Raw genomic sequence first — 25,575 nt, forward strand, 5'->3', positions numbered from 1 at the left:
GGACAATTTGAGCATCCTGAAAAGTTAGTGTTATGTCCCTACCGTCCCTATGCAAACCTACGCCCCTGGTCCTTATAATAGTGCTTCTTTTGGGCCACCGAATGACTAGCTAAAGCCGAGCTATTGCTGCTCCTGGCTGGCTGGCCTGAGACAAACGAACTGGGATTAGCAACTTGTGAATTGATGTACAAGAACTGTTGTGATTTGCTGTATCTACTTTTGGACCATAGGATATTCTGAACAACAAAAATAAAAAGATGGTGATTTAATTGTCAAATCTTACACAAAAGAACAACAAATCCACTCTAGAAGTAAAGAAATGGATGAACTTAAATTTGTAATAAGAAGATCATTACAATTAATACAGATTTATACGTACGTGATGCATCGACATGTAGAGTTTGTAAGGACATGCATTCGGAGCACTAATCTGAAGTAGTAGTTTGAGCGCACATCTCTAATGTCCTGGTTTACACTAAATCACTTAAGCATACTGCATAAAAGGGCATAACAGAAAAACATTTTCCCTCCGTAATGGATCATTCATGCACAAAATGTGCTATTATCAGAGGTTGGTAGAAACCACGGGCGTCAGTTTGGTCTCAACATTGGTAAGGACGATATAAAAGCATAACCTGCATGTACACTTTTAGCTGGGGACTGGGCATTAATAAGCTAACCAGCTTCTTGCTAACGTTTTTCTGGTTTTATAGGTTTAACACATGCAGGAGGACACTTCTCTCTTAGCAGCTTCCTACTCGAGTTTTGCAGGTTTTCAAGTTCCTACAGTTTAATGTAATACTAACTCTGATGCAGATCGGACTTTCAGTACCAAAATTAGAAGTATGTTTCCCGTTTTACATCACTTACAGTGGCTGCAGCTGGCCAAAACAAATCTTCTAATGTTCCTCCTCTTCAAAGGGGGTGGAGGGGGCAGTATGTTGTCGACATGTTGTATTTCTGTGTCCGGACCCGGGGCTGGCTGAGTGTTAATGTGTGTGTGTGTGTGTGTGGGGGGGCAAGTCTTCATGCCAATCAAACGTACGCTTGAGGAAAAAAAAAAAAAAGGGCTGGCACATTCAGCAAGTGAAAGGGGATAAATGTAAGTCTGAACATATTGAAAATAATTCACTTAATAATGGTAAGGTCAATTCTATAAAAAAAATTAAGTTGCTAAAAGTAAAAGTTGGTAGGGGCAATTTAAGCATCCTGAAAAGTTGGTAGTGTTATGTCCGTACGGTCCCTAGGCAAACCTACGCCTTTGGTAGTAATGCGTTACATTTACTCCATTACATTTACTTGAGTAACCTTGTGGGAAAAATGTACTACTAAAAGTAATTTTACGAAGCCATACCTAATACTTTTACTTGAGTAGATTTATGAACAAAAATGCTACTCTTACTCCGCTACTTTGGGCTACACTATTCATTTTCCTTCTTTACTCTACATATTAGTTTGTTTTCTCCAGCGATGCCAACAGTCTCTCTACCAGTTTCACCAATTAGACGTCGCAACAATAATCACATGACTCCATTATAGCAATTGCACTCAAGCTTGCAGTTCTATAATCCCGCCGGCCTGTTCTATCACGTGGTGTCTTTAAAGCACTGTAAAAAAATGCATTTTACATAAAGCACATGACTCAAAAGCACGGATTTTAACCTTTGTCACAGTTTTTATAGGCACTGATTGACCACGGAAAACTGGAGTTATGATCCTTTCATTCACAAGTTCATAATATGGACTAGGATGAAACTAGTCACTATCCAACTATTCAAACTAGAGGGCACTCATGCTCTTTGGACGAATGATGCTTCCTTTCTGTAGAATTCATCGATTTTATTTTAATTACTTTGGCTTAATGTGGTTATGTAATAGGTAATAGTCAGGGGTGCACATAAGTGGTCCGCATGCGCGCATGCGTACTGGACGTAGACAAACGCACTGGCCCTCAACAGCTTCCATACGCTTTTGCGTACCGATGGCTGACCACTGTATTTTTGGTGGACACGAGAAAATAACTTCTCAAAATGTCGAAGAGGCAGGCCACACTGAGTGATTACTTCTGTGTTCCCCCACCCCCGTCAAAAGACAGACAGACGACAGAGACGTCACCGGAGCTACCGAAAAAAAGGACTTTTGCTGAAAAGTGGCTACAGGAGGTACCATGGCTAGAAGCAAATGATGCTCGCACGGAAATGCGGTACAAAATGTGCCGTGAGAATCCCAATGTCGCCGATTAGAGCAGCGCATTTTATGTAGGGTCAAAGAATTTCAGCCATCCAAACTTTGAAAAGCACGAAAAAAACAGAGAGCATGTGGCAATTGAGCAAACTATCGATGTCAGACATGAACCCACTCGCCCTATGGACAAGTCGCAGAATAAAGGTAATGAACATGCACTGACAAACGTGTTTTTGCTCGCATTTTACAAAGCTAAACATGCACGTTCAATGAGGTCTTATGAGGAGGACATCCCACTTTTAAAAAGGCTTGGAGTCAATGTGGGAGCCGCATAATGCCCTTTATTTTGAATTGGTGCTTTTATGTTTATTTCTTTACATTTCACTTCAAAGTAATGCCAATTTTGTTGTGCCAGTTGATGTTAATCAAGCATTAATTGTTAATATAATTAATTAAAGTTAATTGGCTGTAAGTAAAGCTTGTCATAAATTTATCGCATCAGGCGGGTCGGCTCTCAAGCTCAATGAGGACCAAGTCACATCTCCAGGTCCTCCTCTGAGAACCTGGGCGAAAAAATTATGTGCACCCCTGGTAATAGTACAGTATAATAATAACAGTTCATATAGATAACTTTGTGCTGAGAAAAGAATACCATTGTTTAATGATAAAACAATCAAATATCGCAAACAGTTACTCACAATGTTACTCATTACTTTATTCTTTTCACCAAATACTTTTTTACATGTACTTGAGTACATTTTTTGTATGACTACTTTTACTTGAGTAATATTATTTTGAAGTAACGCTACTCTTACTTGAGTGAAACCTTCGGCTACACTACCCGCCTCTGGTCAATATGGAGGAAACAGAGCAAAATTACCTTTAATAAATGTGTTGTTTCTCAAGAAATTATTGTATTTATACTGTATAGTTGAAGTTGAATAATATAATCACTTTATCGTGTCAAATTGTACAATAGACTGAAGCAACACATGTACAAGCAACACACTTGAAAATATACATATGAGCACTTTCTTTCCCCCTTCATCACCGTTTCAGACACTGGATTGTATTTCAGTGCCGTTCATAGCTTCATAATCACGTCTTCTATTAATCTAAATTAATTTCATATACAGTGCTTCCCGGCTCTTCCTTTTACACACCACACATACACGAACGCACACGCATTCACACTCTCGCAGATTATCCAGATAAATGGGTCCCACTCCCAGGCGGAAAATTGAACATTTGGATTTGCAGAATAAAAGCATTACGTTCTGATAAAAAAAAAAAAAAAACAGTGGAGAGAAAAAGAAACGAAAATCAGATAATTGAAGTGCTAAATCAACTGATAGGAAAAGGTAGGATATGCATTCATTATCACCTCCTTGTTGTCGGCGGAGGTGTTACAGAGTGGAGGGGGGCCTAAATCCTCCGATTTGCGTTGTAAATGTGTGTGTGTTTTGAAACTACCCTTTCTAGTTCTTGTTCTTATGTTGTTGTTGTGGGGGCAAAGAGTCTATTGGGAGGGAGGATTAGGATGTCTGTCTCCTCACCTTTCTTTGCCTCATGGGATACCATACTGTCACTCAGCCCCGTGCTTGCTTATAAGGGCACAGATAAGGAGACCAAGCATGAGCGACTGTATGTTGTGTGTGTGCGCGTGTGTGTGTCTAACGGAATGACAAGTATGTTGCTGTGTCGCCTAGCGAGGAACTTGTCTCCCCCAGAGGGGGTGAGATTAGAGAGAAAGACAACTACTGACAAAGTCTCACTCCCCTCTGAGCTCTTTTCTTGCTTCTGTTAAGTCTCCATGCTAACTTGGCAAAATGACTTTAGAATCGGAGGCATATGATTAAAATAGTCACATGGGGTTATACAGAAATGAGAAAACATAACACTAGCAAGGGATCAGTGTTGTTTTTGACAACTATCTTAATTTTCATCTTCGTCTTAGTCTTTTGGACGATAATATTTATTAGTCTGAAACTCAGACTAATTTCTTCTAGATTTAGTTGACGTTTACTCAATATTTTCGTCTGTAAAATTAAAAAAAAAAAAAGGTTTCCTACTATTTCGAATTAACATTGACAAACGAGCACATTTTATAGCATCTACAAGCCCCTACAAATCTTATCACGTGATAATACACACTTGGCAGAAAACCTGTATCTTATTTTCTATTAATTATACCCACCTGGATGCCACGAACTGTATGTAAAAAAAAAAAAAAAGTCAGAGAGTTTAAAAGGACACTTGCCTAACGCTAACGCGAATGCTATGATAATGCTATGAGTTAAGTTTGGTGTGTCACAATCACGCAGACCTTTAAAGGCTAAAGCAACATTGCATATTCTCTCTTGCCAACATAATTAGACAAATCTTACCGAGTTTGTCTCAAAAAAAGCAACAGGGAGATTGGAGAGGACACTAGTGGGTGAGTTAGGGGGTTGCAGGCGTGCAGCACCTTACAGGAGTGACACAACCAGACACTGCTACGATGCAGGCTAAGTACACATAAAAATGACAGTCATTGTGAACATGTGACATAAACTATGCCGCATTTTCATCTCGTTTTAGTCTCATCAGACGAAAGCTGGCATTCGTATCGTTATGTTGTAGTCGCCCAAGACAGGTTTTTAGCTCGTTATCGTCTCGTCATTGTCATGAAAAAATATTTCGTCGACAACATATTTTTGTCATAGACATCGTTGACGAAACATCACTCCGTGGGATAATGCGATATCAAGGCACAAACCAAACAACGTACTACCATTAGAGGTAATAGGAAATTGTCTTAATCCTCGGAATCTCTGCTTCTCAACTATAGTCTTTGATTTTGAGAGATGTGCGGTTATGTGGCAAACATCTGCTTTTAGCCGAGAAAATAGTCAACATTTTGTTTTATCCAACTAGTGGTGGTGGTGTTATACTTATATAGCGCTTTTCCACCTTTCAAGTAGCTGAATCCTTTAAACAAGTTAAATTTGTGCATTTATATGTAAACAACTCGTTTAACGATTTACTGAGGAGCTTGTTTGCTGTCATATGGGTATATGAGTACGTTTTTTGTTTTTTTGGGGGGGTGAATTCAAGATATTTGGTTGAAAGTAACTGCTTAATTTGCTTTTGCAAAATCTCAGAATAATGTAATGATAAATTGATGACATAGGGCATGGAACACTTTTTTGAGTTGGCCATCCCTTCGTCCACTATATTAATACTGTATTTGTTGTTACTTACATTTCTAAGCAGTGTTGTTCTTGGCAGCCATTTTAATTTTCATCTTAGGCCAAGTCTTTTGGATGAAAATACTTATTAGTGTTAGTCATATTTTAGTCATTTCAAAATGTGTTAGTCTTCGTCTAAAACTCAGACAAATTTTGTCTATTTTTAGTCGAAACTTTTCAAAATGTTTTCGTCTTTAAACTTCAAAAGCTTTAGTCCATCAACAAATAAATAAAGGTTTCATAAAACTTCAAATGAACATGACAGATGAGCACATAACTGTAGAGTCTACAAGGACATCACCATTTTCATGATGATAATACACACTCAGCAGGAACACAGCAATTTATTTGCAATTAATTAATCTCACCTGGATGCCACGAACAGTATGTAAAATGTTTTCCAAGTGTTTGAGAAGACACCGTGTCACTGCGCTAAATGCTAACGCGAACGCTATGCCATACCTAGCAAACCGAGGCTGTTGGCAATCTTACAAATAGTGACGTATGCCCTTGCATATTGGTGACTAATCTTACGTTTTATATAACGTGCAATATGAAACAAAAATAAAAGTAAATTTTTTAAATAATATTAATTTATTGGTAATATTGTCACATATAACCTGATGCAATCAATATCTTCAGCTACATCATAATTACTAAAATTTAACAGTGACTTGCTATACACTTTTCATTCTGCAGACTTCATCTCTATGACCAGTGTTGTTAATCTTACTTTTAAAAAGTAATTAATTACAGTTACAAATTACTTAACCCAAAAAGTTATTGAGTTAGTAACTCAGTTAACTGAATGTAAGAGTAATTAGTTACTTGGCAAAGTAACTGGTGTTACCTTTCATGTTTTTTCCCCCATTTTTTCCCCAAAAAACAAAACAAAACAAAACAAATTGTAACCTTTGCTATGTTTGGAAGTCCTTTAATGTTGTGAATCAACTGTTAAAGTTGTTAAAATTGCTCCCGTTTTTGCATTAGTTCCCTTCTGACTACTTTTGACATGTGAATGTTTTAAAACTGTTTCATCATTTAAAGATAGGTTCAAGTCAAGATTTTGCCCATTTAGGAGTATTTCAGATAAAAAGTTACTTAGGTTAGCTAGGAAGGTTCACTACAACAGAGCCTTTCTGAGAATTCTACTGTTTTAAAATGGCGGTTGTCTACCAACGCCGCCGAGTCTGTCATTTCGCATGCAATTCTATATGCATGTGATATCTAGGCGTAGATTGTAGGCTGTCGGCTACAGTCAGGAAATATTGAAGCCACCTAGCCTAGCATTGCGTTTGCAACAGCGTCACAACACTCTTCCCTCCTACCCACTCCCGCTCTTATCTCTCTGTGTCTCGGACTTTTCTCGCGTGATTCAACCAACGTAGCAACGCATAGTAACGCACATTGTCTTGAACGGAGAAAAAAACCCAAAATGCACGAAAAACGTACAGATTTTGAACGTACGGCGTACACATTTAAAAATCAGTGCTCACTTGTACAAATCACGCCGAAACCGTACAACTTGACAGGTATGCTATGCTAACGCTACAAGTTAGTTTAGTGTGTGATGAACACTCAGCTCAGACCTTTAAAGGCAAAAGCAACATGACATAGCCAAGATAAGAAAACACTAAAGGAGCCTGGAATGGGCACACGCTTAAGCCTGTGTGTGTGGCGGGGGGGGGTGAGCGCAGCACATCACATGAATGACACGACCAAACACTGCTAAATGCGTTCTAACTACACATACAATAAGAAAAATATCACACATTGTGAATTTATGACTGTAACTATGGCAAATTTCCATCTCATTCTCGTGTGGTCAAATGACAACTGGCATACATCTCGTTATGTTTTAGTCTCACAAGACATGTTTTCAGCGTGTAATCGTGACATCATCGTCATGAAAAATATTGTTTGTTGACAAAAAAATTTCGTTGTCGTCATCGTTGATGAAAACAACACTGTTACCAAGTGAATATCTTTTGTTATTCTGTCTACTGGAATAAGTTCAGACAAAGAGCAATGTGAAATTTACAGAAAGTAGGAGGTAAGGAGCTCAAAAGACAGTCAGTGTTAGCCACAGGCTGAATAACATGTGAAGCTCTGTTTATTGAATGGTGCACTTTACCTGAACTGACAACAACTGGAACTTTCTCTGCCTACAGCGACATCAGTGGCGGCTACACAGGTCTCTGCGGTGACCAGTGATTCTGCCGGCTCTTCGTACTCCATCAGCGGCATTCTGGGTATCAGCTCAGCTGCTGATGTTGGGAAAAGGAAGCGAGATGAAGGTGCGTTTAAGGAATGTCTTTGTATGTTTGTTTATATGTTGGCACCCCTTACATATTCTGGTCACACATGTATTTTCACATGTTTCACAACAAACATAAACACATTACAGATAGCCTCAGGATCCCCCTCATTTCCCTTCCAGTGTGGAACTCCCAGTTGGGAATAACTCTGCACGCAGCGATCAATGATAGACGTGTGTGTACGTGTAAAGCCTGAACACAACAACCAAACGTCTTCATTCACAAACACTTCTGGAGATCCATCTAAAGGGGAAGTTTATTCATACACTATTGATCCCAATCGTTTTCACTCTTGATCAATGTTGTATGCATGCCAATGGTAGTGGAAGCCTTCTCACATACTGTACATCTTACTGTATGTTCATGAGTGTGTTTGTGAATGTGTGTATGGTTCTGTCATGGCATTAAAAAGCCATCACGAAGACAGACTCCTACGGTAAATGAGACAGGACCAGATGTCTGAACAGGGGGGTACGAGGTTTGGCAAACACTGTTGGGGGCGCCGCGCCCCCCCCGACAACCACACACATGCACTAAAAAAATATTAGTTACACCTGCACAATCTAATGAAGTCCTATACTAAAGCTCAATCAAAAAAAATACCAGACTGGAAATACAACAATGCCAATTTTGATTTAGACTGTCAGCAAGGTATTAATTCAAGAGTACTGAATAAAATACTGTATTCATCAGTGGTTTTATGTGGTGCAGAACTGTACAGTACAATATCATTCTTAGAGTTTCAATTTTAGGTTTCCCATTAATGGAACAACACAGGAAAAATATCTTATTTGCAGATTTTAATTAAAATTGTGCTGGTGTATTTTAAGGTTACATCCAGATGTGAAAAAATCCGACAGACATCAAGAAAATCTCTAGGGTAACCTGATGATGCCATGTAGTCAATGCATTAAAATTGTGCACACTGGGAGTTTAATGAGATTTTTATATTAGACTGTGATGCCATCAAAGTCAAGTCAAATTCCAGAAAATTAATGACATAATTGACATTTGAAGGACTAACACAGAAACAAGTAAAAAAACAAATTAGGGCTGCAGCTATCGATTATTTTAGTAGTTGATTAATCAATGACCCGGTTAGTTTGAATACTCGAGAAATTGGATAAGTAACATAAATTAAAATACCTGAGCTGAGCCTCAAACGGTATAAATAAATAAATAAATGAGGATCTAGTACAACAAAGGAAAAACTTACATAGCAAAAGTTCGCTAGCTTAAACAGTATAAAATGCTAACTTTTTCTTTTTTTTTTTTTTAATATAATGCTCTTAACAAATGGTTCAAACATGTATTCCTACAGAAAACGGCTAAATATACCTATAAACTAAAATACGAATGCATTAAAAAACATTAGCTCAAAAAAAAAACTTTTGTTGGTCTTATTAGGGAGCATCTGGATTCACCCATGTGAAATGAGTTATTTCTTATTCACTGTTGCCACTAGAGGGCAGTGTATCCACCCAAATCAATGAAACTAAATGCAAACGCTTTCAAAACAAACCATTACAACGTCACTTTAATTAAACAAATACTCGAAGCAGCAAAATTTAATTCAAATCTTTTTTCTAATTGAATTACTCGAGTTAATAGATTAATCGTTGCAGCACTAAAATGATTAAAAATAAAACTCACAATGAATGTAGATTGTTTTTTTAATTATAGTAGCCTTGTGCATGTTTTTCTCATCAATTAGGCAGATGGTCTCATTGTTTCTCATAGCATAGCATAGCATGTTGTAAAGTACAACACTGTAAACAGGCTCCTAACATTTAATATTTGTTTGTAATTAAAGATGCCCCGATCGATCGTGATGCGGATCGATCGGGTCCGATCACGTCATTTTCAAAGTATCGGAATCGGCAAAAAAAATATCGGACATGCCTTTTTTTTTTAATATATATATTTTTTAATTAAATCGTTTTCTAATTGTATTTAACGTTACAGACAAAATGTCTTACACTCATCCAGAGTCTTTAGTTTTGGCTTAAAGTAGGGCTATCAAATTTATCGCGTTAAAGGCGGTAATTAATTTAAAAAAAAATAATCACGTTTAACGCAATTAACACATGCGCTGCATGACCCACTCACGCATTGTCGCGTTCAATCTATAAAGGCGCCGTTTTACCCGTATATAGAGCTAAAAGGCAGCGTAAAATGAGTAGAGTGAATTTTGGCAGTCTTTGGAGCCTTTTTTTAATTGGCTAAAGCCTTACAAGCCCTCTCTCAACAATTAGAAATATTGTGAGAAGCAATGTGGGGAAGAAAGGAAGTAATTGATCTTTAACACCCTATGTTATTTCCCAACGCAGAGAAGATATATCAATTGGTGCCACTACGCACAGTAATGGTTGCACTTCCCATCATGCATTTGGGCAGAACAGTTAAATGGCTACAGTATCATTTACTGAAAGCTCAACAAATACACTAGATGGCAATATTTAGTCACAATATACAAAGTCACATTTATCCTTTAAGAATTACAAGTCTTTCTATCCGTGGATCCCTCTCACAGAAAGAATGTTAATAATCTAAATGCCATCTTGAGGATTTATTGTCATAATAAACAAATACAGTACTTACAGTATGTACTGTATGTTGAATGTAAATTATCGGGAATGATTGGAATTGAATCGGGAGCAAAAAAAAAAGCATCGGATCGGGAAATATCGGGATCGGCAGATACTCAAACTAAAACGATCGGGATCGGATCGGGAGCAAAAAAACATTATCGGAACAACCCTATTTGTAATATATTTGGGCTTTTATTATTCGATGACAGTGCTGCATTTTTGCTGTGCTACAAGTGTCAGTGTTGGTTTAAACATTTTTTGGGTCCAGCTGTTATGACTAGCTGCTATTATCATCCACAATTACCTTATCGTTTTACACTGTCGCGGCCACAAATGTATGAAGACTTGTTGGTCGTCCATTTTGCTTTGCCATAGTCATAGTTCAACGACACGAGCAGATGGGCAAGTCGAAAATCCCCGTAAATTGGCTGTCCTGAAGGCGAAATGCCAAAAATACATGATTAGCGGTTAATGGACTTCAAACTTCAGTCGATGCAAAGTAGTAATGTCCACTCGTCAACTGGCCAATTAATTAATTAAACGTCTCATTTACACTTGGATCTTTACCAATTTAACCTGGTACTTTTTTATTTCCATTAATCATGATCATAGAGCATGTTAAAATTCTACCTGAATCGCGCCATTGTGCATGCTATAAAACATCACAAAAGGGAACAGAACCGCCCTCATTATCGTACCAGTGAATATCTGTGCAATTGTTGAGCTGAGTCTCAAGTCTCAATATCTGCACTGAATATGACCTATAATTGGGATCCTTTAGTTAGAGACTACTTCTTTGATAGGAATAATAAATGTCATGTTGTATGGATGAACTATTATGCTTGTTCTGGCGACAGTGGAAAAGACTCAAGTACGAGCGCTGTAATCTAATTAGGAGTGTTATTGTTCCACAATGTTCTTTATGTGAAACATGCTGATTGTTTGACTGAACTTTTAAATTCAGATGGCACGTTTCACTGAAGCACCCTGGAAGCGTAATACTGGTACTTGCGTTGTGTTGTTCGTGTATTTGCTTCTGGCCTTGCTGCCGCAGAGGTCTGCCTAGTTGACTCTGTGGGCTAATTAACAGCATTGCTAATCACAGCTTCCATTAGAGCAACCCCCGCCGGATAATGACACATACGCACAGCGAGGGGCGACAGGAGGAACAGCATGAGGCGACATAGATAGACATAGACAAACGCAAACAAGACACAATTATTTAGTCTTGAGCCCATATGTTAGTCCGGAGAGACATTTGAATGGACAAGAATGGAGGCAATGATGAAGACCTGCTATTCAACTCAACAATAATGATCATTTCTAAAATCTGATTTAGGGTGCTATTTACAGAACAAAATATTTACAGTCATTTAAAAAAATTAGGACACCCTATGGAAGCCTGTGTGTTTTCTACCATATTTGGTAATATGGCTGTATTTATTATCAATTTTAATAATCTTGAGAAATTCAAGTAATAGAACTAAACAATGGAAACTGAAAAAAAAAATTCTTTCTCTAAAAATGTAATTTTAAATAAATGTAATTTCTGTTAAGGAATAAATTAGGACACCCCCACATTCAATCCCACTTTAAATGGCTAAAATCACACACAGGTGTATCACATCAGGTGCACATGATTAGAACATCATTGACCAGTGTTTTGAAGGAGGCTTGCCTTATTTAAACCTCACATTCAGTTTGGTGTGCCCCTGACTGTTTAAGTGAGAGAATACACCATGGGAGATGTCTGAGACCTTCAGAAAGAGGATTGTAGATGCTTATGAGTCTGGTAAAGGATTTCAAAAGATCTCAAAAGAACATAAAATTAGCCATTCCCCTGTCCCGAAAATAGTCTACAAGTAGAGGACATTTAAAACAACTGCCAACATACCGTCTGGCCGTCCAAGCAACTTCACCCCGAAAGCAGACCGCAAGATGCTAAAAGAAGTCTCCAAAACCCTTAAAATGTCATCACAGCAGGCTCTTGCTACTGTTCATTTGAAAGTGCATGCCTCTACAATCAGAAAGAGACTTCACGAGTTTAACCTTCACGGAGCGTGTGGAAGGAGGAAACCTTTGCTCTCCAAGAAGAACATGAAGGCCAGACTGAAGTTTGCCAGAGTGAATGTAGACAAATACCAGGACTTCTGGAATCTTGTTCCTTCGTACAGATGACTCTAAAATTGAATTATTTGGACACCAGAACCAAGGACATTTTTGGCGTAAACCCAATACAGCATTCCAGGATGAGAACCTCATACCAACTGTGAAGTATGGAAGTGGAAGTGTCATTGTTTGGGGATGCTTTGCTACAGCAGGACCTGGCCAGCTCATCATCATAGAATCCACCATGAATTCTATCGTGTATCAGAGGGTGCTTAAGGAACATGTGAGATCATCTGTAAAAAAAAAAAATTAAAGCTGAAGTGAAACTGGACCCTGCAACATGACGATGACCCAAAACATACTAGTAAATCCACCAAGGACTGGCTAAAAGGAAGAAATTGAGAGCCCTGGAACTGCCCACATTTTAATCCAATTTAGATGCTTTGGGGTGACTTGAAATGGGCTGTACATGCAAGAAACCCCTTAAACATCTTACAGCTGAAAGTATTCTGCGTTGAGGAGTGAGGCCAACTTTATTCAGACCGATGCCAAAGACTGGTAGGTGGCTACAAAAAGCGTCTCACTGAAGTTATTTCAGCCAAAGGGGGAACAACTCGATATTAGGTGGTAGGGTGCCCTAACTTTTTTCTCACTTAGAATATGCCTTTTTGTTGATATATTTGGTTTAATGAGTAAAACGATGTTAATCTTTTTTGTTGTTTACCTGCAATTAAATCACTTTCTTTTCCAAATATAAAGAAAAACAAGATCAGACATTGATATTTGAACATTTCTTTACAAAGAACTGAATATTTAATGGGGTGTCCTAATCTTTTCACATGACTGTAAAGATCATTTCCAAAATCTGACTTAGGGCACTATTTACAGAACAATGTATTTAGATGAAAAATTTCTGAATATGGTCACTTCTAAGTACTGTCCCTACACACCCTGATATCATTACGTGATTGTTAATGAGAATGTCTAGTGAAAACATTCCAAAAGCTAAAGCAGGCTTTAGTCCTATTGATAAAACCACCACTTTTCACAATATATTGTACTGTATATGGTCATTATCCAAATTTCAAATCAATTTGACCATGTAACAGACATGTGCTCAAGAGATTATGTAATTCATTTTCATGTATTTTTGACAGAACTCATCTCAACCTGCTACTTTTGCACACAACGGCCGCAAGAAACAAAGTTGTGTGTGTGTTTGCAGTAGAGTGTGTGGGGGTAAAGTCCTGTGATGACCTGTGCCCCCCAGCCAAAGAAAGGGGAAGTGGGGGTTAAGGGAGGGGTGGGCTTATGGCGAAGGTAGCTGAATGTAGAAGAATGGGATTGACTGGAAGAACTTGACTTGTGGGGCCAAAAGGGGACCTTGGTATCTTGACCTATTTTGTGTGTTATCTTTTGTCAGACACATGGGGAAAATATTAACTACATTATCAATAAGTAACTTACAACAACATTTTAAACCAAATAATTTTACTTGAATCGTTAAACCAGCATGCCAAATTGACCTTTGACCTCTCCGTGCATCCACTGTGACATGCAACAGCTTACCGAATAAAAGATGCTGGGAAAGAGCATGATGTGGTGCGGTCAAGAGGGGAAGATGGAGGGAATCTCTGCCCTTCACCCTGAGTTCCTCCAGGGTCTCCCACCCTCTTCCCGCCCCTAAAAACCTTTTGATCACTGGAGTTTAGAAAGCTGGCACTATGAGGTCACATTTACAGCCTTTGTGCTGTGCACGTCAATGATTCCCAACCACTGTGTCACACAGTATTCCATGAGAACTCATCAGGTGCTTCTTGGGAAGATATCCAGTTTCACTTAATTGGTCCTACGATCGGTATTTAAAGCAATAAAAATACCTCGTATAAAAGGAATTCGTTTCAAAAACAGCTGCAAAAAAGTATTTGAGTTTGTAAAACACATTTCTTAGACCTCCTATAATGGAGAAAAATGTTTAGAGTAAAGATGTCCGAGATCCAATCACATGATCTGAAATGAGGCTAATTACATCATCTTTCCGAGAAGCGGGTGAAAAAGATCGGGCTTTAAAAATTATTTCATTTATTTTTATTTAAAAAATTTTAAGGACTACTAGCAACAGATCTATCAAGAGTAAGAGAGGGAACCTCTTGGTACCTCATGATACGATACGATTTGCGATACAAAAGTAACGATAACGATGATCTGACGATATGGCGATACAACGATTATCAATACATTGGTCAGGAAATCATTCTAGGATATTCTACAAACAACTAACAAACAGAAAAACAAGCTTCTGCTGTGAATTGGAATGAGTTTATCATTAGTAGACGTCCAATCTGTTTGAGTGGGATGGTGGCAGCGAATGAACATTCGCCGCCATTCCTCCCACTTCAAACGGATTGAACGTCTATGGCCGTCATTGGCAGAGAGTGCCAGGCAATGAGGTCATTTTAAGGTAATTTACCTGTTGATTTTCAGTTACTTCCTGTTGATTTGGGGGGTATTTTATGAGTCACTTCCTGTTTACTTTGAGTTACAGAACAGGAAGTGACCTGGGAATCACCCAAATTATTAGGTAGTGACTCAAACTTAACAGGAAATTACCTGTAAATGAACAGTAAGTGACCTGTAAATGTCACGAAAAATCGGACAGAATGACTGCGAATGCTCAGGTGTGGAATTAGTGCTGGAACGATTCATCGATTAACTCGAGTATTCGATTGGAAAAAAAGATTCAAATTAAATTTTGCTGCTTCGGGTATTCGTTTAATTAAAGTGGTGTTGAAGTGGTTTGTAATGTGTTTGCATTTATTTTCATTGATTTGGGTGGATACACGGCCCTCTAGTCTACCTCATTTCACGTGGCTGAATCCATCTGCTCCCTGTTAAGACCACCATAAGCTAAGTATTTGTTTGAGGGAATGATTTTTTTAAATGCGTTCGTAATATAGTTTAAAGGTATATTTAGCCATTTTTTATGGGAATATGTGTCCGAGCCGTTTGTTAAGAACATTGTAAAAAAGCGTTAGCATTTTATAGCATTTAAGCTAGCGGAAACTTGCTATGTAAGTTAGCCAATTGTTCTTTTGTTGTACATGGATCCTCTTTTTTGCATACCGTGTGAGGCTCAGCTCAGGCATTTGAATTTTTTTTGTTCCTTAGCCGATTACTCGATTATTGAAAATAAATAGTTCATCGATTAATCGGCTACTAAAATAATCGATAGCTGCAGCCCTATTTGGAATGAGCGAACGTTCCCAGTCTAAATGGATTGGGTGTCGAGTTACCTGAGACACTGTTATGGTGGAAGATTTTGGTAGCAACTTGTTGGTCCCCCTTTTTTCTTTTTTTTTTTTTTTTTTTAATTTTTAAACACTGACACCTTTTTAAAACGATATCTCGATTCTTGGCAGGAGCATATCGATAACCTTTTGGGATACAAAGTATCATGATATATATCACCATTTCAATATTTTGTCACACCCCTAATCAAGAGGTACTAGAAAATTGTCATAAGAAATGAAAATATATGTTTTACAATACACAACATTGCAAAACATGTTATAGTAGCTGTCATGGGAAGCTAACCGAAATATTGCAACAAGCAAGAACAATAATGTCTGCAGGTATGTCATAGTCGACTTTTTGTGCTTTTATATTTCACTTAGTTCCAAGTCAAACTCCAGGCGGCTGGCAACAACCAAGGCCAACCAGAGCTCGCTCAAATTGTTGGGCATCAAAAAGAGGTTTCCCCAATGTGAAAATTCTGATATAAATTTCTCTTCGTTTAAACCAGTTCTACACTAACTCCTATATGTATGCAAATGATATATGTCGTCTTGTACCCCAAAAAATGCCCCCCGCCCTCAATATATTGCTGAGATATCGGATTAAAATCCGGTAACTCAGACTCAGGTGAAAAAAAAGTGGGGTGGGTGTGATCAGGACATCCTGAGTTTAACAACCAAAAATGACAGCGCTTAGAAAAGCAGCCATTGTGTGATGACTGATGAGCATGACGTCACGCCACAGGCGTACACCACGAAAATGTTGATACACTAAAAAAAGTAGTTAAGAAAATGGGCAAACACTCTTTATACCTATTCAATCAGTCACTGTCGTTCTCCCTTTCCTGTGTGAGACTCAAATGAGTCGTTCACTTCCTGGGTCCATTAACACTTGTTTCTCCAATAGCCGTTTGTAGCACAGTGGTTAGCCAATGCGTAGCAGAGTGGGTAGCCAATGCATGATGCTTGCATTTGATTGGATGAAATAGTACTGGCATTTAAAAATATCTGACAATTTCTATTTCACTTACTTCTGGGAAATATTGATATTTCTTTACTTTTCAACTAATTCCACGTCAGAAAAATGAAATTCTGTGTCTTCACTTTATTGCACAACATTCTTTCAGATGAGATGCGCATAAAGCTGTTTTCTATTGCTTTAAGATCTCTCTGTGCCATCTTTAATTTCTGTAAGCATATCAGATTTTGTTCAAATAAACAGGGCCCTATGTTATAATGAGGACAAAAACATAAACTGAATCAAGACTAGCATGAAGTTATTGTTTAAACACAGAACGACAATGCTGCCGAGCGAAGTCATTGTGTGATGTCAGATAGGCTGGGTTCATTCTGCCGGTGTTAATGCACTAATCCAATTTTTTTGTGTCTTTCCGACTCGAGTGAGGTATTAACTTGACGGTCTGAACAGGAAAAATCGCATAAAAGTGGACCATTTCATATCCGATCTAGGTCACTTTGTATGCGGTTAAAATCCGATCTGGGCCACATTTTTCCAGAATGTGGCTGTGGTCTGAATTGTCAAGTCCCCCAAATCAGAATTCATGCAGCAATTACACCAGCAAAGAGCGAGAGAGACAGGGCGCTATGGCAGCGATGGAGCTATGCATTAGCGCTTAGCTTGAACGCGGTTTTTAGGGAAGAGGCGGGCTTGACAAGTCATAAAAATATAAAATCCCTCTGAGCTCCAAATGCACGGCAGAGATCGGGGCAAACTGTCCATATGTGCGTGCATGACGCACACACGAATATAAGACTAAACAGATTATTTTTGTCGTTTATTTGTCCTCTTTTTGGAAATCCAAATATATGATCACCCTAGGATGACGTTGAGGCAGCATGTGTAGTGATTTGTTTTGATGCTCCTGCGCATGCGGGTCAGTTTGCGCGGCGCATCTCGGACTGCAAATTAGAGCGCATGTGTGATACTTGAACAGGCTCAATGGACAAAGGGAGTCTGAAAGGACACGCCAAATAAACAGATATGACAAAAAATCTGACTTGTGCATTAACTCCTTCAGAGCCCCATTTCTTCTGCTGGGAAAAAAAAACCTACTCAAATACCAGAACAAAGCGTGATTTTTTTGGTTGGGGATATTTCATACTTTTATTGGTTATTTTTAATGTTGAAGTTACATTGTTTTTAATGAGAAATGAGCACTTACGTTTGCCTTTTTGAAGTTGCGTTTTGTCTCAGCCATTTTCAAAGAGCCAAAAATAGCAATGAGGGTGTGCTAAACCTCATGATTTGATTTCAATGGGTAAAGTTACGTCCAATCATCTCCCAGAAGTGGCAATAGCAACTAAATTCAGTGTATTTATTGATTTAGAGACGCAAACGCGTCATGTCCTTCAGCAGCATCAGGTCTGAAGGGGTAAAGACCTGCGGTATGAACCTAGCTTTATAATCACGCAAAAAAATAGTGATAAACTCAAACAAAAAAGCGATGGGTATAAGTGACGTCACGAGGAAGCCCTTGAAATGGCGTTTATTTGCGTTTTTCTCCACTATTGCATCAGAAAAATATAATTTTGTGTTTTTTTCCCTTCAGTTGATTAAAAGAAGTTATTTCTGTTAGGATGGACATGATAAAGGTGTTGCCTGTCCATTTTTAACAACCCAACAGGTGATCTCTCATGCTGCATGTATTCTAATTTGATAGGTTGTTAAAAAATGTCAACCATCGTGGCGGACATCAGTGGGATAAAAAGGATGACAGAGGGAGGAAGAGAGGGAAAGGAGGCGGAAGAGAGAGGAATAAGGCAGAGGATAGAACAATAATGGCTCATTGTTTGTTTTGTTCTGCTCTGAAGAAGAGGGAAGAGAAACACTTCCCTTCTGGGACTCATAGAGATAGAGGCAGCTGTGTGTGTGTGCGTGTGTGCATGTGTGTGAGTCCAGCGGTGAATAGGATTTAACGCGTCACGGCAATGAGTTTCTTTACCCATCCATGGATACAATGAAACCAGCCGGATATCAAGCCACACAGACGTACAAACACTTCTGCACGCACACCCACACACATTCACCCAGATAAATGGACAATATTGATCATCATAAATACAAAGCTTAGTTCTTACTTGTAGTTTGTGTTGTTTCTCCAAGATTTTCCCCTCTCCAAGCTTTTTCCCGTTTTGCCCTGCTTTGTTGTTGCACAATCTGGACAGGCGTGGGTTCGACTTTGAGAGTGTATATTTGTATGTGTGTGAGAGTGAGTGACGGAAAAACAGCAGAAAGCAATAAGCTGGCTGAAATGGTGCCATCAGAGCTACATGATTGATCAATTGAATTCCATCATGGGGACTGGCCGGCAGGATTAAATGGGTCGCCGTGGGTTACCAGGCTAAAGCATCATACTGGCTTTATCTCCAACCTGATTGGTCTGTCACCACCAGAGACCTGCGGACCTTACATCCACACTGCACCAAGTGTGCTTGTGTGTGTCTTAGAAGGGAGAAGTACTGGAGAAAGAGAGATTATGATCAAGGGGTGTATTTGTCAGAGTAGATGAAAAAGGTTTTGTGTACTGAAGCCAAAGGGACTTTTTTAAACCCAGGCAGCATATTGTGAGTTGGGGTCTGTTACCAGTTAAATGTAAACTATTTGGTCCTGCCTTTTAAAGGCATCTGAACTAGGGCAGGGCCATATGGCCATGGATAAGTACTTATCACAGTAAAGTAAGCAAATTCACCTCGATAATGATAAATGACTATCAATTCGCCCAAGCAGACTGTTACAGTATATAATTTCAAAATATGTGTAAATGAATGAAAACAAATTAACCATTTCTCATTGCTTCATTTACCAGCTTTCAATTTAACATATTTAACAATTGTACATTCGGTGTAAACGTTAAGTATATAAAAATATTTTGTAAACAATTAGCATTCTAAGTGTAAACATTTAAAACGGCTTATATGACTTGAACAATGGACTACATTGTAAATATTGCTATGGCCACTGTGCAAAAAATTCATTGAACTCACAGCATTTTAAACAGAGGACTAAGTATCAGACAAGTTATGGTTAATGGCTGCTGTGACATGATCAATTAACACAAGTGTTTACTTCAAGTTCCTACTGCGAGAAACTAGCATGTTAACCATTTCCGTTTTTTTTTTTTTTTCCCCCATAACATTTACTGAAACATGCACGCACACACATTAAGATCTACTGCTCTAACTCTCATGCCAATGAAACATTTAAGATTTTATGATGGCAGTAATGACACAGAATAAAGCAAGCATATACAGAAAAATAGCAGGGGCCATTAAACAGTCATATTATGGGGTACACTCTTGGATTATACTTTATGCTAAATGCTAATCTGATCCGCTGTAAATTGCACCATCATAAACGCTATCAGGGAAGTCTCGAACACACACAGAGATACAAAATAAGAAGACATCCAGATTGCTTCAGCCGCTTCGACAACGTTAGAGCGGCTGTCTGCGGTGATGGCGACTTCATGTCCCAAGCAGAGAACATTTGTTTCCAGGCCTGAGCAATCATTTCACCCGGGTGGTCGTCCGAGCAAAAGGCTGTATCCAGCACCCGGGGTTCGCAGCTCCCACTTGTTGTCTACGAAATGGACCGTCAAACTGAAGTAGGGCTCCTTGTTCGTCATCCTTCTATGAGCGTCGACTAATACTATACTCAAAATGCCTGTGACCTGGCTACCGGTAGCCTTTTCACTGTTATCTGACTCCATTCCGTTCCCTTGTAGCGTTAGCGTACCAGTTGATAGCAACATGCTTCTGCTTGTTTGATAGCCACGTGACTTCGCACATAAGCACACGTGCTGTACTTTTTTACAGTGAGACTATTTTTTTAATTTCATTAAAAAAACGAATTTACCGACATGGTCAAAATTACGTCGGTCATCGTCAACTAGGCAGGTGGCGGTACCAATCAGAACTTCCTATATTCCAGTATGTCCCATGCAATCCATGACTGTTGGCAACCCTATCGTGAACCATCTTGGTAACGGTGAATTTACAGTAAACTGCCCGGCTCTCCTCAAAAACAAATATGATCTTCTTTGATCATTTTAATCAAGAACAATCATTTATAGGCCCTGTGCTTTCAAATATGACAAATACAAAACAGCAAGGTACTGAAAATGCCTGGTAATCTGCATGTACTTGGCCCAGAATGTGAAAGTTTCTCAATTCATCTGCACCATTACTCTGAATTCAGATGTGTTATAGACATGTTTGTCACCTCTATTCAAATTTTCGCCAGCATTAACTACAGTGGGGCAAATCAGTATTTAGTCAACCACTAATTGTGCAAGTTCCCCACTTGAAAATATTAGACGCCTGTAATTGTCAACATGGTTAAATCTCAACCATGAGAGACAGAATATGGGAAAAAAAACAGAAAATCACATTGTTTGATTTTTAAAGAATTTATTTACAAATCATGGTGGAAAACAAGTATTTGGTCAATACCAAAAGTTGATCTCAATACTTTGTTATGTACCCTTTATTGGTTATAACGGAGGCCAATGTTTTCTGTAACTCTTCACAAACTTTTCACACACTTTTGCTGGTATTTTGGCCCATTCCTCCATGCAGATCTCCTCTAGAGCAGTGATGTTTTGGGGCTGTCGTTGGGCAACACGGACTTTCAACTCCCTCCGCATATTTTCTATGGGGTTGAGACCTCAAGACTGGCTAGGCCACTCCAGGACCTTGAAATGCTTCTTACGAAGCCACTCCTTTGTTGCCCTGGCTGTGTGTTTGGGATCATTGTCATGCTGAAAGACCCACCCACGTCTCATCTTCAATGCCCTTGCTGATGGAAGGAGATTTTCACTCAAAATCTCTCGATACATGGCCCCATTCATTCTTTCCTTTACACAGATCAGTCGTCCTGGTCCCTTTGCAGAAAAACAGCCCCAAAGCATGATGTTTCCACCCCCATGCTTCACAGTGGGTATGGTGCAATTCAGTATTATTTTTCCTCCAAACAAGAGAATCTGTGTTTCTACCAAAAAGTTCTATTTTGGTTTCATCTGACCATAACAAATTCTCCCAGTCCTCTTCTGGATCATCCAAATGCTCTCTAGCAAACCGCAGACCGGCCTGGACGTGTACTTTCTTCACCAGGGGGACACGTCTGGCAGTGCAGGATTTGAGTCCCTGGCGGCGCATTGATAGTAGCCTTTGTTACTGTGGTCCCAGCTCTCTGTAGGTCATTCACTAGGTCCCCCCGTGCGGTTCTGGGATTTTTTTCTCCCTGTTCTTGTTATCATTTTGACGCCACGGAGTGAGGAGAGAGTTGAAAGTCCGCGTTGCCCAACGACAGCCCCAAAACATCACTGCTCTAGAGGAGATTTGCATGGAGAAATGGGCCAAAATACCAGCAACAGTGTGTGAAAAGGTTGTGAAGAGTTACAGAAAACGTTTTGCCTCCGTTATTGCCAACAAAGGATACATAACAAAGTATTGAGATGAACTTTTAGTATAGACCAAATACTTATTTTCAACCATGATTTGCAAATAAATTCCTTAAAAATCAAACAATGTGATTTTCTGTTTTTTTTTCCTCATTCTGTCTCTCATGGTCGAGGTTTACCCATATTGACAATTACAGGCCTCTCTAATATTTTCAAGTGGGAGAACTTGCACAATTCGTGGTTGACTAAATACTTATTTGCCCCACTATATACAGGCAGTGGATAATCATGGTACATACTGTAACTAACCACAAAATGGAAATAAAAACATAATTACCTTTCATGAATCACGCTAACCAACTTCAATTCAGAATAGGAAAAATATTCTCACTCACAAAAGCATCTGCTGAGTTGAGCTTTTGTTAAAGTCGAATTCCACTTCAACCTTCCATATAGACATTCATTGGCTTTGCCTGTTCTGTGAGTTCAGGATTTTCATCAGTTACAGTATGTTAGCAACAGGCTTTCCATTGTCTGCTTTCCTGGTTTGAGAAATTTGTCATGGACTATCAAAATACTATTGCGCATTTGGAACAGAATTTTGACAAACCAGCTTCTCAAAACACTGAACTAAAGTTGAGGATAGAAAAATAACACTGCTCCAATGTCAATTTGTGAGCTATGAGAAAGGGACAAATATGCTTATCAGCAATGGAAAGCATGAACTGTCAAACAGGGATATCGAAATCATACTTGAAAATGAAATGGAAAAAAAGGTAGTGTAAGTCTTTGACACCCAGCAATACCGCAAATGTCACTACATTTACATATTTTAGCATTCACTGTTATGAAATAATTGCCAGACAAACGTAGTACACAATTTTCTAAGTATCTCCTTCGATTTTTTATTTTATTTCATTTTTTTTCAACGCAGTGCTCAATTGTTATTCTTCTAGATCAGACGCTCAAATGCAACTGTATTTTCAGTCTAAATTGAAGAAAGAAATATTTGAGGCCCCCTAAGCCCCCCTTCGCTGTCTGTCTGTCATATCCCCTCTGAACAAACGCACTCGCACACGGTGACCCTAGGACTAAAATAGGCTCTCAGGAGCATTTTGGAGCAATGAATTGGCTCTATAGCAGGAGGGATTTTCACCATCATCCCCACCTTTCCCCCTTTTCTCTTTATCTATTTCTCTGGTTCCCCCTTTTCTAATCATTTGCAGTCTGTGACTTTTCTGAGTTCTTATAATTGTCTCGTTCAGTCCTTCAGCCTTGCAATAACTGCAGGATACGAGAGCTCACTGTCTAATACTGATACCACGGCAATATATATTTCGGTGTCGAGGTGAGTACGGGTGATGCAAGCAGAATGATGGAGACGAAGAGAGGGTGCGCTCCTGAGAGATCAAAAAGGAGAGACAGCGTATGCCTGGTAATGGGTTGCATTTGTATAGTATTTTCTTCTGGCAGTCGCCACAATCGATGGTTTGAATTCAAGCCACTGTCCCTCATTAAATTCTTTTCAAGAGATTTATTTTATCAGTCATCACTTTCAACCTGGCTCCATCAAATATCCAACTCTGATATCCACACTTGTACCACAAACACTTTGCTCATATCCCTCTTTAATTCCCTCTTGTAAATAGCCTTTCTGCAACGCTTCTCACCAACATTGCCTCTTTCCATTTTAGGTTTGCAGGAGTCGCCACTGGCCAATGGGCACAGCCACAGTGGGCGGGACTTCCTCAGGAAGCAGATGAGAGGGGAGCTGTTCTCGCCGCAGCAGATCGAGGTATTGGACCGCCTGTTTGACAGACAGCCATCCTGTCCAATCCAATCCAGCTCTGACCTCTATGCGAGCCCAGACCCTGGCAAGGTAAGGGCGTGGCACAGAGTTTGGGGGACGATTAAAAATTGTAACCGAATAAAAATGTGCTACCAACAGAAATTTATCCGGACCATACTGCTGTTTATATAAATTATCATAAACACAAAATTGGATGTAGTCCCTGCTGTGACTGTCGGAGAAAATACTTGCACAATAGTGATCGTAAAGAATGAATGACAGATTATACCGTGCCTTTTTAACACCTATATATTTGCCCTAACATGAAAACCTCATGAAACTTAAAGATCCTTTCAACTCATTTTGCTGATTTGTTCCTAAGTTAATGGAACCAGTGTTGTTTACGTCAACGATGACGACGAAACGATAAGCTAAAAACGTGTTTTGGTAGTCTAAAATATAACGAGATAAATGCCATTTGACGAGTCGAGAACGAGAAAAATTGCAATATTTTTCCATCACATGTTCACAATGTGTGACATTTATATGTGTAGTTAACTCCACGCAGGCTTGCACACGGGTAAGATTTGTTTTCCTATGTAGCTTTAGGAGAATAAGCAATGTTGCTTTTGCCCTTAAGGTCTGTGTTGTGTGATTATCACACACTAAATGTAACTCATAGCGTTACCATAGCATTTGCGTTAGCATTAGGCTAATGCTAGCAGCGAACGTCCTCTTAAACTCTTAGACAACTTCTTTATTTTATTTTATTTATTTATTTTTTACAGGTAGTGGCGTCCGTCCAGGTGGGTATAATTATTTAAAAATAATGTAGTGTTTTCCTGCTGAGTGTTTCTTACCAACAAGTTGGCATTGTCCTCGTAGACGCTACAATATGTGCTCGTCTGTCAATGCTAATTCATAAAATATAGTTTAGACTATTTATTTATTTATTTAGTTCGTTCTTGTTGGAATAATTTTCAAAAAAAAATTACTGAAGAAAATATTTTAGTAAACATCGACTAGACGAAATTAGTCTTTAATTTTTTCATCAATAAAAACTAGACAAACACATTTTCAGATGACTAACATATGACGAAGATTAATCAGTATTATCAACCAAAAGATTAAGACTAAGATGAAAATTAATAGGGCTGCCAAAAACAACACTGCATGGAACAAAGCTTAAGTTCTGAAAATGTGCATGATGTGAGAAAGATTTATTGCTGAATTGCTAATTTATAGCAATAAACTTTTTTTGATGACCTCAGATGACAGGATATTTTGGGCGGGCCTAAACAGGGGTTTAAAAACCTGGGTTTCTGGCCCAGCCCTCTCACCAGATAGGGTCTAAGCACCATGACAGGCTATTCACCGCAAATGCAACTTTCTTATTCATAGAAAAAAAGGCAATTGAGATATTCCTACAAGTTACAACACACCCAAAATACATTTTCCTTCAGGTCTTTTATATGGTTTTGTGTAATAATGGATAGCTAAACAGCCAGGCAGCCTTGCTGCATCAGAGTGGTTAGGAGCCACTATAGTGCAGAAGGATGGGGAAACAAAGTCCATGAGTGCCGCTGAGAATCCTCAGAGGCCAGTGGTGCATGGTGCAGCACTGGCTTACCCCAGATGT

General features: G+C 38.9%; 1 protein-coding gene across 1 annotated transcript in view; it reads left to right on the plus strand.

The window, feature by feature from the left end:
* pax5 (paired box 5) overlaps positions 1-25,575 on the plus strand; it is a 111,575-nt gene that overhangs the window by 25,417 nt on the left and 60,583 nt on the right. The window contains exons 5-6 of the mRNA XM_057844259.1: positions 7,586-7,711; positions 23,842-24,026. Of these exons, the coding sequence (XP_057700242.1) occupies positions 7,586-7,711; positions 23,842-24,026 (311 nt within the window). The remainder of the gene's footprint in view (positions 1-7,585; positions 7,712-23,841; positions 24,027-25,575) is intronic.

This window comes from Corythoichthys intestinalis, chromosome 8 (assembly GCF_030265065.1).
Source record: "Corythoichthys intestinalis isolate RoL2023-P3 chromosome 8, ASM3026506v1, whole genome shotgun sequence".
Taxonomy (NCBI): domain Eukaryota; kingdom Metazoa; phylum Chordata; class Actinopteri; order Syngnathiformes; family Syngnathidae; genus Corythoichthys; species Corythoichthys intestinalis.